Source organism: Petaurus breviceps, unplaced genomic scaffold (assembly GCF_028583685.1).
Source record: "Petaurus breviceps papuanus isolate PSGF00001 unplaced genomic scaffold, PetGlider_PUasm1.0 90466, whole genome shotgun sequence".
NCBI lineage: Eukaryota > Metazoa > Chordata > Mammalia > Diprotodontia > Petauridae > Petaurus > Petaurus breviceps.
Window position 1 is genome coordinate 27,680 of NW_027187260.1, and position 14,512 is coordinate 42,191.

The following is a 14,512-nucleotide window of genomic DNA, read 5'->3' on the forward strand; positions in this document are numbered from 1 at the left end:
TTTCAGAAGATTACTGGTGGATTCTTTCTAATTTCACTTAGAAAGTTTTACTTTTCTAATTTCACTTAGAAAATTTTTACTTTTTTTTCACTTAGAAAAGTTTTACTTTTCTAATTTCACTTAGAAAATTTCCCCTTACAGCTCTCATTTCTTTTCCAATTGTTTCTGCTCTTATTTCATTTATAAAATCATTTTTTAAAAAACCTCTTGCTTCATCTTTTCCAGAAACTGTAGATGAACTTGTGCTGGGCAGTGTTTTTCTTTGAGGCCTTGCTTATAGATGTTTTAAAGCCATTCTCTTCTACTGGATTTGTGTCTTAAATATCCTTGTCACCAAAATAGCTCTTTAAGGTGGGCGTCTTTTTTTGTTTGTTTGTTTGCTCATTCTCCCAGCCTTATTTCCTGACTCTGGAATTTGTGTTAAGCTTAGATTCTGGGCACTTGTGTAGGGAATGTCTATTTGGTCCTGTTTTGTGTCTTACTGGGTCCTGCAGCTGCTTTCTTGTTTTTGTGAATGTTGGGTTATTCGGATCTCAGGGGCTGCTCAGGCTAAGGACCTGCAAGCTTCCAGTGGGCCCAAAATGCTCTGATCCAGGGCAAAGTATGAGTGAAGCTCTCTTGGTCTGAGCTCTACAAGTTCTTGACCTGGGTTTTGGTCTGAACAACATAACTCTGGGCTTGCCCCTGGTTGCAGCTCTAGTAAACTACTGCTGGACATATTCACCATCAGCCACTATCAGTGAAAAATTCTGAAGGTTCAAAGTAAGAGAACTATAGGTCTCCTTCAGTCTGGATTTCCAGCCCCAGCTTTTCTGCTCCAGGTTTCAAACTAGGCTAGAGTCAGAGTCATACAACTGCTTCTTGGTTCTGAATCTGTACACTGGATTTGTGACTGGACCATATCCACTCCTCCTGATCTATATCTTGCCACTGGACCCAGATGGCTCCAGAGGAAACAGTGAGGCCAGTGGCTTTGCCCAGCCCTGCCTCACTTAAATCCAATTCACATGCAAGTCATGGCATCACCTTCCTGATGTCATGGTCCTGTTCGGGAACAAAGGACAATCAACAACAAGATCTGTGCCTGAGTAATGAGAGACAGTTAAGTAGAGCAGTGGATAGAGCATCAACACTGGAGTCAGGAAGATTTGAATTAAAATCCAGCCTTAGACACTTCCTAGTTGTGTGACCCTGGGCAAATCACTTAACCCTCTTTGCCTCAGTTTCCTCATCTGTAAAATGGGGACACACTGGAGAAGGAAATGGCAAACCACTCAGTAGCACTGCAGAGTTGGACATAACTGAACGAGAGACAAGCCCTGGGTAATGAGAGACAGAGCTATCAGTTGACAGCTGTCCATACTCTCTACACAAGGTCTGATCTCTCTGTGGTGGATGGAGGACCTCTTCTTGTCCTACTGCACAGCTGTGTGTGGGACCTCCCAAAGCCTGTTGCAGCAATACTGCTCTATGGGGAAATAACTAAAGCATCTCCCATCGTAGATCATGGTTATCGTCAAATGTGTGCCAATCTTGTTACCTTATCTAGGGTGTAAGTTTCTTTGAAGGCAGAGACAATTGTATACCATTATAGATTGTTGAAATGGGGCCTCAAAGACCATCTAGTCCGCCGTCCTCATTTTAAAGATAAGAAAACTGAGGCCTAGGAAAGTAAATACTTACCCAAGGTCTCAGGGGTAGTAAGCATCAGAGGTGGGATTTGAACCCAGATCATCTGAGCTAGTAATCTTTCCACTATACCATGTTGCTCTAGATGCTCAACACCTTATTGGGTGCATTAAGTGTAAACATTTGAATACTTTTTTTTTAAGTAACCACTTAAAAAAAGTGTCATATTCATTTGATTTCTAGATACCAACCTGCCCCCCCAACCACACATCCATCCACTTCAGTGCCTCAATCAGTACAAAACACACTGCCAGAGTACAATTAATATTTGGTGATGGGTTAATTCCCATCACAACATCTGTACCCTCCTGACTATAACTTAGGGTGTGTGTGTGTGTGGTGTGTGGTGTGTGTGTGTGTGTGTGTGGTGTGTGGTGTGTGTGTGTGTGTGTGTGTGTGTTAAGTGTTTGAGGCTGGATCTGAACTCAGGTCCTCCTGACTCCAGGGCCAGCGTTTTACTCACTGCGCCACCTAGCAGCCCCCTCACAGTCTTTTTTACCTCTCCAGATCCTGTCCCTTGTGGCCTGGTTTCTCAAGATTCTCACCATCCACCTACTCTTTCTCTAGCGTACTTGACCACACAGAGGAATAGTCATACCTTAGACAACACCATCCCACCCCCTGCAATCCCAAATTCAGTTGAATTTGCCAAACTTTCCAGCTTTTCCATTTACAGCTCTGCCATCTGGCCACAGGGAACCCTCCTATTCCTGCTCTTCACCCCTTACCTTCTTACTTCCCTGTGTGTGGCCAGGACACATGAGGAAGGGATTGGGGAGGCAGTGACACAGGGGAGAATTTGTGTAGAAGAAGCCTGAGACTGATGAGAAGCCTCTGATACTTTAAGAGTGAAGTAGGTTAAAGAAACACTCCATTCCCTCTCATCTCTGAGAGCATTATCCCACCCTTTCCCCATTCTATCCTCCTTCCTCCCCCCCACCCAAAGGCATGGCTACTGTGGTGTCAGAGGTAGGATGGGCAGTGTTCTACCCACTGCACCACACTGCCTCTCCCAACTGATCCTCTGAGATTACAAATTGCAGAGGAAGTGTACAGTGGTAGAGGTAAATCCTTACTCAGATCTTCCTGACTCCAGGCCCAGCACCCTAGCCACTGTGCCCTCTGTCTCCTAGCTCAGTCTGTCTCTTCTGTTTGGTTCCCCCCAGGAAGACGCCTTACTTACCTTGATCTCCTCTTCTGAGGTTTCTACCTTGAAGGGGCGGATACTTTCATCCTCACGTGTGCTGGGCTTACTTCCTGGGCCCCACCATGCATCTTTCATTTCCAGTTTTTCATTATTCATCCTATCAATGAGCCAGTAGATTAAATAGACCACAAATAGAAGAGCGAAGATCTGTAGCAACCACATGTCTGTAAGAAAAGACACACACAAGCAAAGTTAGTTAGGGTCGATCAGAAGGTCCATAGCAGAACACCAGTCACTAGGGCTTAAATGTTCCAGAATAGCAGCTCATCCTTCTTCCTAGGACCACACCAACCCTGCCTCCACCTCCAAAAACAGAGAATATTAGCTCTTCCACCTTGAAGGGCCAAGACTCAGACTTAGCAGTTTGTAAATTCATCTATCTGATGATGGCATGAATGAGTCAGTTTGGTACAGTCAATCCCAGGTCCTTTGACTTCAGTTCTAGTGCATCTCTATTCTATGACGCTGCTATATTATGTGCTTCAAAGGCTATTACTTTCATGTGATAATAAGATAGTTACCACACATTAAACCACCAATTGAACATGCTATACTTGGGTGGATATGGCAGGGAAAAGGGAATATGGCAGGATTAACCCTCTTAGTTCATGTTTAATGATGGAATGAAATAAGGCACTCAAAGGGCAACAAAAGGTTTGCCTAGTGAGCCTTAGAAAAGACATATTTATTCCCTCTTCTTCCTTTCCCCTTCCCTCATCATATTTACAGAGGACACAAAAGCTGGAAAGAACTTCCAGGCGGGGAGAAAAAAATCAGGCTCCATAAAAGATCTCAGCAGTTTAGAACAATGACTGGAATCTGAGAAGATGAAATTTAATAGGGATGGATAGGAGCAAAATCCTACACTTGGATTTTTTAAAAGATCAGCTTCACAAGGATAAGATGGGAAAGGTGTGAGCTGATAAGAAAACAAAGCTGAGGATTTTTAGATTTTTAGAGGATGCGATGAGTTAATAATATGGCACGGCTGCTGAATGAGTTAATGATGCCTTTTTTTTTTGTATATTACTTTGTTTTAATTTTTCCAAAACAATATTCAAAGGATCTGCTTTGTTTCATTCAAACCATACATGTTAAACATTTACAGACTAAAACAGGAACTGACAATACACAAGGATTTACAACAAACAAATATTTCAAAAAATAGTTTTTTAATTCATTGTATTCAAAGTTTCATATTGTCAAGTTTTGGGTGGACTTTTTTGAATCATATGGGGTTAAGTAACTTTCCCAAGGTTACACGGCTAGTTTTGTGTGTGTGTGTTTGTGTGTGTGTGTGTGTGTGTGTGTGTGTGTATGAAGTGCCTGAGACCAGAACCGAACTCAGGTCCTTCTGACTCCGGGGCCGGTGCTTTACTCACTGCACCACCTAGCCGCCCTTCTTCTTTTAACACAAAAATGTTTGCATTTTGAACTAACAAAATCTTAAGCCGATTTAATCAAAGCATCAGTGCCCATTACAACGGGTTGCAATAACCCTGAGTACTGGCTCTGGTCACACCTCAGGTGGAGTATTATGTTCAGTTTTTGGTGCTACATTGTAAGAAGGAAATGTCCAGAAAGCTGGAGACTATGTCAACATTTATTAACCGACTATCATGTGTCAAGCACTGTGTTGAGTTCTAAGGATACAAAAAAGGCAAAAGGCAATCCCTGCCCTCAAGGAGCTTATAATTCAATCAAGGGAGACAACATGCAAGCAAATATGTACAAACAAGTCTTATATGAGATATATAAGAAATAGTTAACGGAGGGAAGGCACTAGAAGTAAGAAGCACTGACAAAGGTCAGATTTTAGTTGGGATCGGCAGAGTAGATGCCATAAAAGGGTGAACAGAAAAGAAGATTCAGGGAGAACTCCATCGGGGTCTTTAGGCATGGCCCAAGGAAGAAGTTTTAGATTTATTCTGCTCAGCCCCAAAGGTCAGAAGGTAGGAGCAGTGTGAGGGAAGTTTCAGAGAATCAGATTTAGGCTTGATGTAAGTAAAAACTTACAAAATGATCTCAATATGGAATGGGTGCTACCTCTATGTTTACCATCATAAAGAGAGAGCTAGAAGGAACCTTAGACTAGTTATTTAATCCAGCTCCCATATTTTACAGGGGAGAAAGCTAAGCCCATGAGAAGTAACATGACATGACTTGACTGAAATCACAGCACTAGTAAGTGGCAGAACCAGAATCTTTTTTTGAAATTAAATTTATTTATTTAGTTTTCATTTTCAATATTCACTTTTATAAGATTCTGAGTTCTAATTTTCCTCCCTCTCTCTCTTCCCCCCTCTCCAATTGTATCACCCACAATCTGATAATAGGCTATACATGTACAATCATATTAAACATATTTCCACATTAGTCATGTTGTAAAAGAAGAATCAGAACAAAAAGGAAAAAAATACAAGAAAGAAAGAAAAAGAGAGAAAATAGTATGCTTCACTCTGTATTCAGACTCCATAATTCCTTCCCTGGATGTGAATAACATTTGTCATCAAGAGTCTTTTGGAATTGTCTTAGATCATTGTATTGCTGAGAAGAGCTAAATCTATCAAAGGTGGTTATCACACAATGTAGCTGTTACTGTATACAATGTTCTCTTGGCAGAACCAGAATTTGAACTCAAGGCCTGGGACAGCCAATTCAGCACTTGGATTTCTCCTCACAAAAAGTTTCAGGGGAAGCCAGACAGCCACTTTTTTATTCTCCTTTGGTGGGGAGGGGGGGTTATATAGGGATAGGCAGATAGCCTTTGAGGTTCCTTACCAACTCCGAAATGCTGTGGTTTCAGGAAGATCAAAAACAGGGAAAAACCATAGGTAGCTCATACTGGCTCTCTCAGCTCCTCAAAGAGGGTACCTAACAGACAGCAGGATAGCCTACCATTCATTGCAAAGCCTATGCCTGGGTGGGAGGACAAATGACTACAACATCCTGCTTTTCTCCATGGTCTCAAACCATCCTGCCATTTTGGTACTGAGACAAGAGGTATTGTGGTAGAGTGGAGAAGACACTGGGTTTGGTGTTAGAAGTCAGAATCATATCAGAGTCAGAAGCCCTAGATCCAAGCCCCATCTCTGCTGATTACTAGGTGCCCTCCAGCATGGCACTGACCACTGAAGGATGAGTGCATTAAATTAGGACTCAGAAGAGATCTGAGTCCTGCTTCAGACAGTTACTGTGGGACGGGGTGGGGGGGCCCCCAACCTCTTTCAGCTGTCTCATCAGTACAACAGGAAGGATAATACTTGTGATACCTAACTTCATAAGATCAAAGCATTAGAGCACAAGGGGACTTAAAGGTCATCCAGTCCAACCTCCTCATGTTTCATTTGAGGAAAACACAGCTCAGAGGTTGAGTGACTTGTCCAAGGCCACATGGTGGTTACTGAATTCTGTAAGAATAAGTAACAACAGCTGACACAAATAATAATAGCATTTATATATCACTTTGCTATTACTGTTGTTCAGTCATATCCAACTCTTTGTGACTCCATTTGGGGTTTTCTCAGAAAAGTTACCTGGAGTGGTTTGCTATTTCCTTTTCCAGCTCATTTTACAGATGAGGAAACCGAGGTAAACAGGGTTAAGTGACTTGCCTAGGGTCACACAGCTAGTATGTGTCTGAAGCCAAATTTTAACTCAAAGATGAGTCTTTCTGACTCCAGATCCAGCACTCTATCCACTGTACCACCTAGCTGCCCTAAGGGTTTGTAAACCCTTACACATATATTGTCTCACTTTACACAGATTATTTCTTTGGGTCCTTATACCTACCCTGTAAGGTAAGAGGCTATTACTGTACCATTTTACAGATGGGTAAACTGAATCTCAAAGAAGTTAAGTGATTTGCTTAAGGTGACACAGTTTGTAAGTGGGTTGGGAGTTGGGGGATGGAATGTGAAGCTCATTCTTCCTGACTCCAAGTCTAACCCTCTATGATGCTATCACTTAAAAGGTAATCAGGATCACTATCCTAGTTTGGTTTTTTTTTTTTTGGATGCGGAAGGCAGGGCAATTGGGGTTAAGCAACTTGCCCAAAGCCACGTGGCTAGTTTTTTGTGTTAAGTGTCTGAGGCCACATTTGAACTCAGGTCCTCCTGACTCCAGGGCCAGTGCTCTATTCACTGAGCCACCTAGCCGCCCCTCTCCTAGCTCATTTTTCCAACTGAAATCATCCACAAACTCTCCTACCTCCTTCTTTTCTCCCTTCCAGCATTACATCACATGCAATGGGGTGGTCCTGGGGTGCTGGAAGGAGCATCAGATCAGAGCAATGCCCCAGAGGGGTTCAGAGAACAGCCAACACCACTGAATATGTGTGATTTCATAGGCTATTTTCACTTAACTCCTTCCCCTCTCTCAGGACCTAGCAGTCAGCCCTCTTCTAGAGCTAGCTAATACTGTACCCAAAGTAGATGTGGCTGCTTCTATAATAAGAAAGGATTTTAAGCCTTTTCAATCAGGGCAAGTGCTTTAAATTTCCACCAAAGAAACAAAGCAAGGGAATTCTGAACTGGGCCTTGTTCTACCCCCCTTTCTTGAGAGGTCCCGCCCACTGGGCTCAGCTCCAGAGGCTGCCTTTTGGGGTCCTGGCTGAAGGGACTTTCTTCATCTTTCTGAGACTTTGACAATGACAACTGGGGAGGGACCCTCCAAGTCTTGTTTGTTAAAGAAGGAAAAACAGTTACCAACAATTTCTCGTGCCACAGGGCCTGGGAACTGACTGGCCTCATTTAGCTTGCACTTTCTTAGACTGGGAGAAATCAGACCAACAGCAGCTGGAAAACACATCCAAATCCCTTCACATTAAGCATATTTGCATATCAAGTCATCTAGTGTCCCAGACTTGTTCAGTCGTTTTAGTCCAGTCCCACTCTCTGTGACCCCATTTTGGGGTTTTCTTGGCAAAGATACTGGAGTGGTTTGCCATTTCCTTCTCCAGCTCATTTTATATTTCTAGATGAGGAAACGGAGGCAAATAGGGTTAGGTGACTTGCGCAGGGTCACACAGCTAGTAAATGTCTGAAGCCAAATTCAAACTCAGGTCTTCCTGACTCCAGACCTGGCCCTCTATCCACCTAGCTACCCCTTGGATAAAGAAAAGGAGTTGATTTTCATTTTCATATTGGACAATCTTTAGTCTTGTCACTTTAAAACAAGTAAAACCAAGGCTTCATATTTACTTCTTGGGAATGGAGCTGAAGGCACTTATGAAACTGTAGTAAAATCCCATATGAGAATGTTCACTATTACACTGATTAGGTTCAAAATAACACAACTCCATGGACTAAAAGACAAATGTCTATAATTCACCTGTTAATACAATCTTCTAATGGCCTCCAAAAGCCAAGTGTTTTAAAGAAGCTCATTTGTTCTTTCCATTAGTATTCCTCCACAAAATATAAATGTTATATTAGTCTTGTCAACATATATCTCATAACTTTCCTAAGTAGTGGAAATTCTTGTTCTTAGGAGTCCAGGGAAAGGAATACTAAAGATTGGCAGTTGGAGGGAATGGGTTCAAATCCCACCTCTGATATTTAATAACCGTATAATCTTGACCACAACAAAAAATTTTCTGGGGTTCAATTTCCTTATCAGTAAAATAAGGGAGTTGGACTTAATGAGCTCTTATGGGCCCTTAGAGTGAATTTCATTAATCCAGATTATTTCATTCAAGATACTGTGATTTTTTTTTCCATTTAATACACTGTCTTCAATAAAATTTTTGTTGATGATTTAAAAAAAAAAAAAGATCCCCGTATGGATCTCTAAGTAGGGTGTGGTAACTAGGATTTTTTTCAAGGCAGTGAAATTAAGAGGGCACAATAACTAAATAATGATTTTAGAAGACTGTACAAATTTTAAATTTGTGCCATTTACATTTGTGCAGCACATTTCAGTACTGCAGAAACAAGCAAGAGTTACATCTAGTTGGTAAAAAATAATTAGTCAACATTGGAAAGCTGTACTTCAGATAAGTTCTTCCTGGATATAGCCCCACCCTGCTCTCCATCCCTAACTGCTCCCCTAAGAGCAAGCTCCCCAGAAGTGGCCTTGAGATCTCCCAGGATCTTTCACCTATAGGGCTAGCATCAGAGTCTTTCCTCCAGTTCAAATTTGTGACAATTACTTTTTGTACTCAAGCCTTCTTGGAAAGGCAGTGTGTTGTAGTGATTAGAAAACTGGCCTTGGGGCCAGAAAGGCATGGTTCAAGTACTACTGACTCGAAGACCCTGGGTCAGTCACTTAATCTCTAAATTATTCGAGGCAAATCTCTAGACTATAAATTACAGAGAACACACTGACCTGCATTAGTAGAAAGAGTTTCATTCTCCTGAGAGTTCCTTAAACCCCCGAAATCCCATGCCTGGTCCCTTCTTGAATTATTTTCTCAAGCCCGAGCCAGAAAGATCTGGGTTCAAATCATGCCTCTGAGTTAGTTATCCTGTGAGACCCTGGAAAAGTCACTTAATCTCTCAATGCTCAAGGCATTTCTTTAAGACAATAAGTTTCCAAGAAGGGTACACCTGCTTTGATGGTGGAAGTCCCTCACCAGGAACTCTCTATACAGATAAAATCACAGGTCAGTTCCAAAAAAAAAATCATTTTCACAAAGCTGATCATAAATTACAAAGTCTGTTTGAGGATCCTTGCCCTGGAACTCTTCATTCTGCATATGCTGCGTACCAAAATTACTAGTTATGGCTCAGTTCATTCTGGTTCCTTCATCCCTCAGACTGGAATACACACTGGAGGGTGTACTCTAAATTATATGACCAACAAGATGATGAATAAGACATTTTCTCCCATCTCCATGAGTTCTCATTCCAAAATCAAGAATTATGCACAAAAGATAATGCAATTGCAACTATCTCCATAGCCGAAGACACTAGGAACCCTAACAAGGCAACAACTAGATGCACTGACAGCAGAAAAGGTTAATTTCTATTCTACTTACTTGGCATCCTGTCTCCCACAAGTACACATATATGATCTGGTAACAGGGCACAGCCCAGTCTGTCAGCTTATGCTCTGCAACAGCACTCAGAATTCCCTTGACGTTACTGCAGTCTGTGCTAGCTAACTACCTCCCCCACTTGCCCTCACTCTACCATTTCAAAGCAATAAAGAACAGAATTAAATACTGCTTCCCCCCATCCCCACCCCCAGTCCCTCAAACCTGTACCGTGGAGGGAGAGGTGCAAGAAAGAAGAAAATTTGCTCCATCTGGGATGGCTGCATAGAATTGCACTGTGCTATAGCAGTACCCAGCCAGCCAAAGGACTAAGTAAGCAAGGGAACTGTGACCAGCATGTGTGGGGCTCCACCAGAGCTGAAGGACAGACGGCTGGCCTCCAGCTGAAGCTAGTTCTGTCCACCTAGAAGCCATTTGGGGCAGAGATTGAAGGGAGTGAGAAATGAATTCTCCAGGGTGGGAAGAGACTGGGATAGATTTGAGGTTTAGTCTTCAGGGAAAATACTATCAAAGGAGGAATAAGAAAGTATGTGACAAGGAAATTTGAGGGGAAAAGACTGCAATTACCAAAGAATTCAAGAAGAAAGTTCATTTAAAAATATTGAGCACAAACAGATAAACCAACAAAGAAAATATTAATTACAGAGGGGCCTGTGGTCTCTAGATTATATACATGAGCCTGAACACTCCTGAATAAGACAAAGAAAAAGGAATCAACACCTGAAGAAGCAGAGGATCCTGTAGATCCCCAAGACAGCATGAAACCATAGTAGGATGTTCCCAAATGGTTTGCGAGAGAAGTAAGAATTGTGAAAGCAGAATCTTTGGTCTACACAGTAAAAACAAATGGCAAAATAGAAAAACTTGAATCCACAAATGCAAATCTCACCAAAGAAACAAAAGAGAGAATTCATGACCAGGGATATCAATACACAGAAAGAAAGAACAAGCTGGATAAAGAGAAGAAAAAAGCAATAACATTAAAAACAAAACATGATCTTCATACAGTTATCCTGTCAACATGATGGCAGGACTACAGGCTCAGTGCCCCCAAGATCTGGAAAATCCACATAAAATTGTTTGGTCCTCCTTTCATACCAGAGAAGTATAAATTATTATGATATTAAAAGACAAAACATGTTGATATCATATAATATTATACATATGTTTTATGCATTTCTGAGTTTCTTAATTTTTCTGTGTCATCTGCTGGCCTTCGTGTATCATCTCTGGCTTCCACAAAACTCCCCTCAAATTCCCATTTTATTTCTTATGTTGACCATGTCAAAACCATAATGGGAAAAGTTCAGATGCGAAAGGGATAACTACAAGCAAAATGTACTGATCTTGAAGAGAAGATGGATAGATACAACTTAAAGGTCTTCCAGAAGGAACATGGCAGATCAAAAACCTTAATAGTATAATGCAAATACAAAAAAAAATTATAGAAAACTGCCCAGAACTTCTGAACAGAGAAAATACAATGCAGTTAAAAAAATATGCAAGTTGCCTTCAGAATAAATAAAAAAATCTTGGCTGTAACCTTCAATACATGCAGTGGTTGAATTTAACAATTCCAATGATAAGTGACAAATTTTGCAAGCAACTAGGAAAAGATCTTCAATTATAAAGGAAAGGAAATTCAACTAACAGAAAACTTCTGCACCCACCAAAGACTTCGGAAGAGTGGAATAGTGTGTTCCAAAGCGCAAAAGAGCTCTACACCCAAGGTGACATACCCTTCAACCTAAGCTAAATAACAATGAAAAAAGATGGACGTCTAATACAAATGAAGCATTCGAAGCCTTCCATTAAGAAAATCACCATGAAGAGATTAGATGACAGAAAGACAAGAAAGCTAAACACAGTAACCAAGGAAGATGGAAGTAATGAAATAAATTACCCCAGGGGAGAAAAATATTAAAAGATAAAGGCACCTATGGAGTTGAAGGAGGAAAGGAAGAGGTATTTTACTTGACTACTTAACTGAAAGGGGAAAAAAGAGGGGAAGAAGCAGATAACTAAGTAAAAGGGAAGAAAAAGAAAACAGAGAACTAATAAGTTAAGTAAAACTCCAAAAAGGAAAAGGTGATAAACAAGACTGGAAGGCAGAGGGAGGCATATGTTTGGTTTGAGAATGAGGAGAGAGAGCCTGTGGGAATAGAACTGCCTTAGTAGACTAAGCAAAAATAACTGAATAAAGTCCTGTTTTTAGAGAAGAAAAGGAACCAAAAATCTTTATTCAGAAAACAAAACTGGTATTAGAGACAAATGAAGGAAAATAAACTCTCATAACTTTCAATGTGAATGGATTAAACAACTTAAAAAATTAAAAGTGACAAATTGGATATGAAAAAAAAAACATCATCTGTTGCTTATTAGAAACACACCTAAATATGTGGGCTGGAACAAAGTTTACTATTTATTAGGTGAATCCAAAAAATCAGGAGTCACAATCATTCTATCAGAAAAAGCAAAAATAAAAATTCACAATATAGAGATAAATGAGGAAACTATATTATGCTGAAAGGAACCACAGATAAAACAATATCAAACGTTTGAGCTCCAAATGTCTTACCATAGTATTCCCTTTCTTTAGTTAAGGAAAAAATTAACTGAATTACATAACATAGGCAGTAATACAATAATAGCAGGAGATTTTAATGACCCTTTATCAGTTTGGGACAAATCTTAAAGAAAGATACACAAAAAGGATAATATGAAATTGAACAAATTGCTTGAGAAACTAGAGTTGAGACTTATGGCATTTTCTAAATAGTACTACTAAATGTCTTTGTATGTGTATGTGTGTGTGTGTCTGTGTATTTCTCAGCATCACACTGAATTTTTTACAAAAATTGACCAGGGATTACGGCAGACATATAGCAAATAAATGTAAAAAGGAAGAAACAGCAAACGTCATTTACAGACAATAATGCAATATAAATAGCAATCAGTTCAGAGGGCACAAATAAAAGATATGAACCAAATGAAGACTAACAATGAAATCTTAAATAATGATAGATAAAAGAATAAACCAAGAAACAAAAATTGTATCAAAGAAAATTATAACAATGAAATATTTCTGAGATGCAGATAAAGAAGTCCTGCAGTAAGCAGAGAATTATATACCTAAAAACATACATTAACACAACAGAAAAGGAGATTACTAAACTAAATATGCATACGAAAATTAGAAATCCAACAAATAAATCTACAATAAGCACAAAAGAAGATATTACAAATTATAAGAGGAACAGATAAAGTAGAAAACTCACTGCACCCACTGAAACCTTGGTTCCCTTTCTCTTCTGGGAAGCTGTCAGTTTGCTTTATGAAGTCAAAAGAATTTGTGTTTAAAGTTCAAGCTAGTCCTCTCAAGATTGACAAAGGGCACCAATAATATGCTTAGTCATCATGCATCAACAACTGGGATCCCAGAGATGGTCTGTTATTCATTCTACCATTATACTCAGTACTTTTCACATTGTGGGGTTCTGAGGGTGAACTTTTTCCTGGGCTGGGCTTCAACACCAGAGAGGTATGAGGAGACTTTTTTTTAAATTTATTTTAGTTTTCAACATTCAGTTTTATAAGATTTTGATTTCCAAATATTTACTCCTCCCTCCCCAAGACAGCATGTAATGTGATATAGGCTATACATGTACAATCATATTAAACATTCCACATTAGTCATGTGAAAAAAAAGCCACAAGAAAGAGAAAATAAACAAACAAAAGAAAATAACATGCTTCTATCTGCATTCAGACTCCATGGTTCTTTCTCTGGAAGTGGATAGCATTTTCCATCATGAGTCTTTTGGAATTGTCTTAGATCATTGTATTGCTGAGAAGAGGTAAATCTATCAAAGTTGGTCACCACACAATGTTGCTGTTATTGCATACAATGTTCTCCTGGTTCTGCTCATTTTAATAAGCATCAATTTATGTTAAGTCCTTCCATGTTTTTCTGAAATCTGCCTGCTAATCATTTCTTACAGAAAAACAGTATTCTACTACATTCATATACCATAACTTGTTCAGCCATTCCCTGATGGGCATCTCCTTAATCTACAATTCTTTGACACCACAAAAAGAACTGCTAGGAACATTTTTGTACATGTAGGTCCTTTGCCCTTTTTTATGAGCAATGAGGAGATTTTAGAGAGAATCCTGAAGTAAACAAAAGGAAATGAGGAAAGAGTTAGAAAATAGAACCTATGCAGAAAAGTAGGAGGCATTGAAATAAATCTGCTAGGGAAAAGAAGCCAGAAGGAATAACCTAATAATCAATCAATCAATAAATTAGTCAAGAAGCATTTATTAATCACTTACTATGTACCAGGTCCTAGGGATACAAAGACATAAAAGAAAGAGGCTCTAACCTCAAGAAGCTCACATTCTTGGCGGGGAGACATTTATAACTAATCATTCAACTCATCTCAAATTGTATTCTTTCTTATTGGTCTTTCTACATTTCCTTGTATTTACCATAGGATCAAAAATTAAGAGCTAGAAAAGACATTAGGACTTATCTAGTGCTCCTCTTTATTTTATAGATAACGTCTGAGAAATGATGTGTCCAAGGTCACACAGGCATCAGCAGACTGAAGTTCTGAA

At 39.8% G+C, this 14,512-nt stretch overlaps 1 protein-coding gene across 3 annotated transcripts in view; it reads right to left on the reverse strand.

Annotated features, from left to right (window-relative positions):
• Positions 1–14,512, reverse strand: part of EPHX1 (epoxide hydrolase 1) — a 63,299-nt gene that overhangs the window by 20,270 nt on the left and 28,517 nt on the right. For 2 of the 3 annotated variants that reach the window (XM_069062571.1, XM_069062570.1), the window contains one exon: positions 2,873–3,060. In XM_069062571.1, the coding sequence (XP_068918672.1) occupies positions 2,873–3,060 (188 nt within the window). Of the gene's footprint in view, positions 1–2,872; positions 3,061–13,171; positions 13,242–14,512 lie in introns of those variants that run through there. The other variant, XM_069062572.1, reaches the window with a different exon arrangement.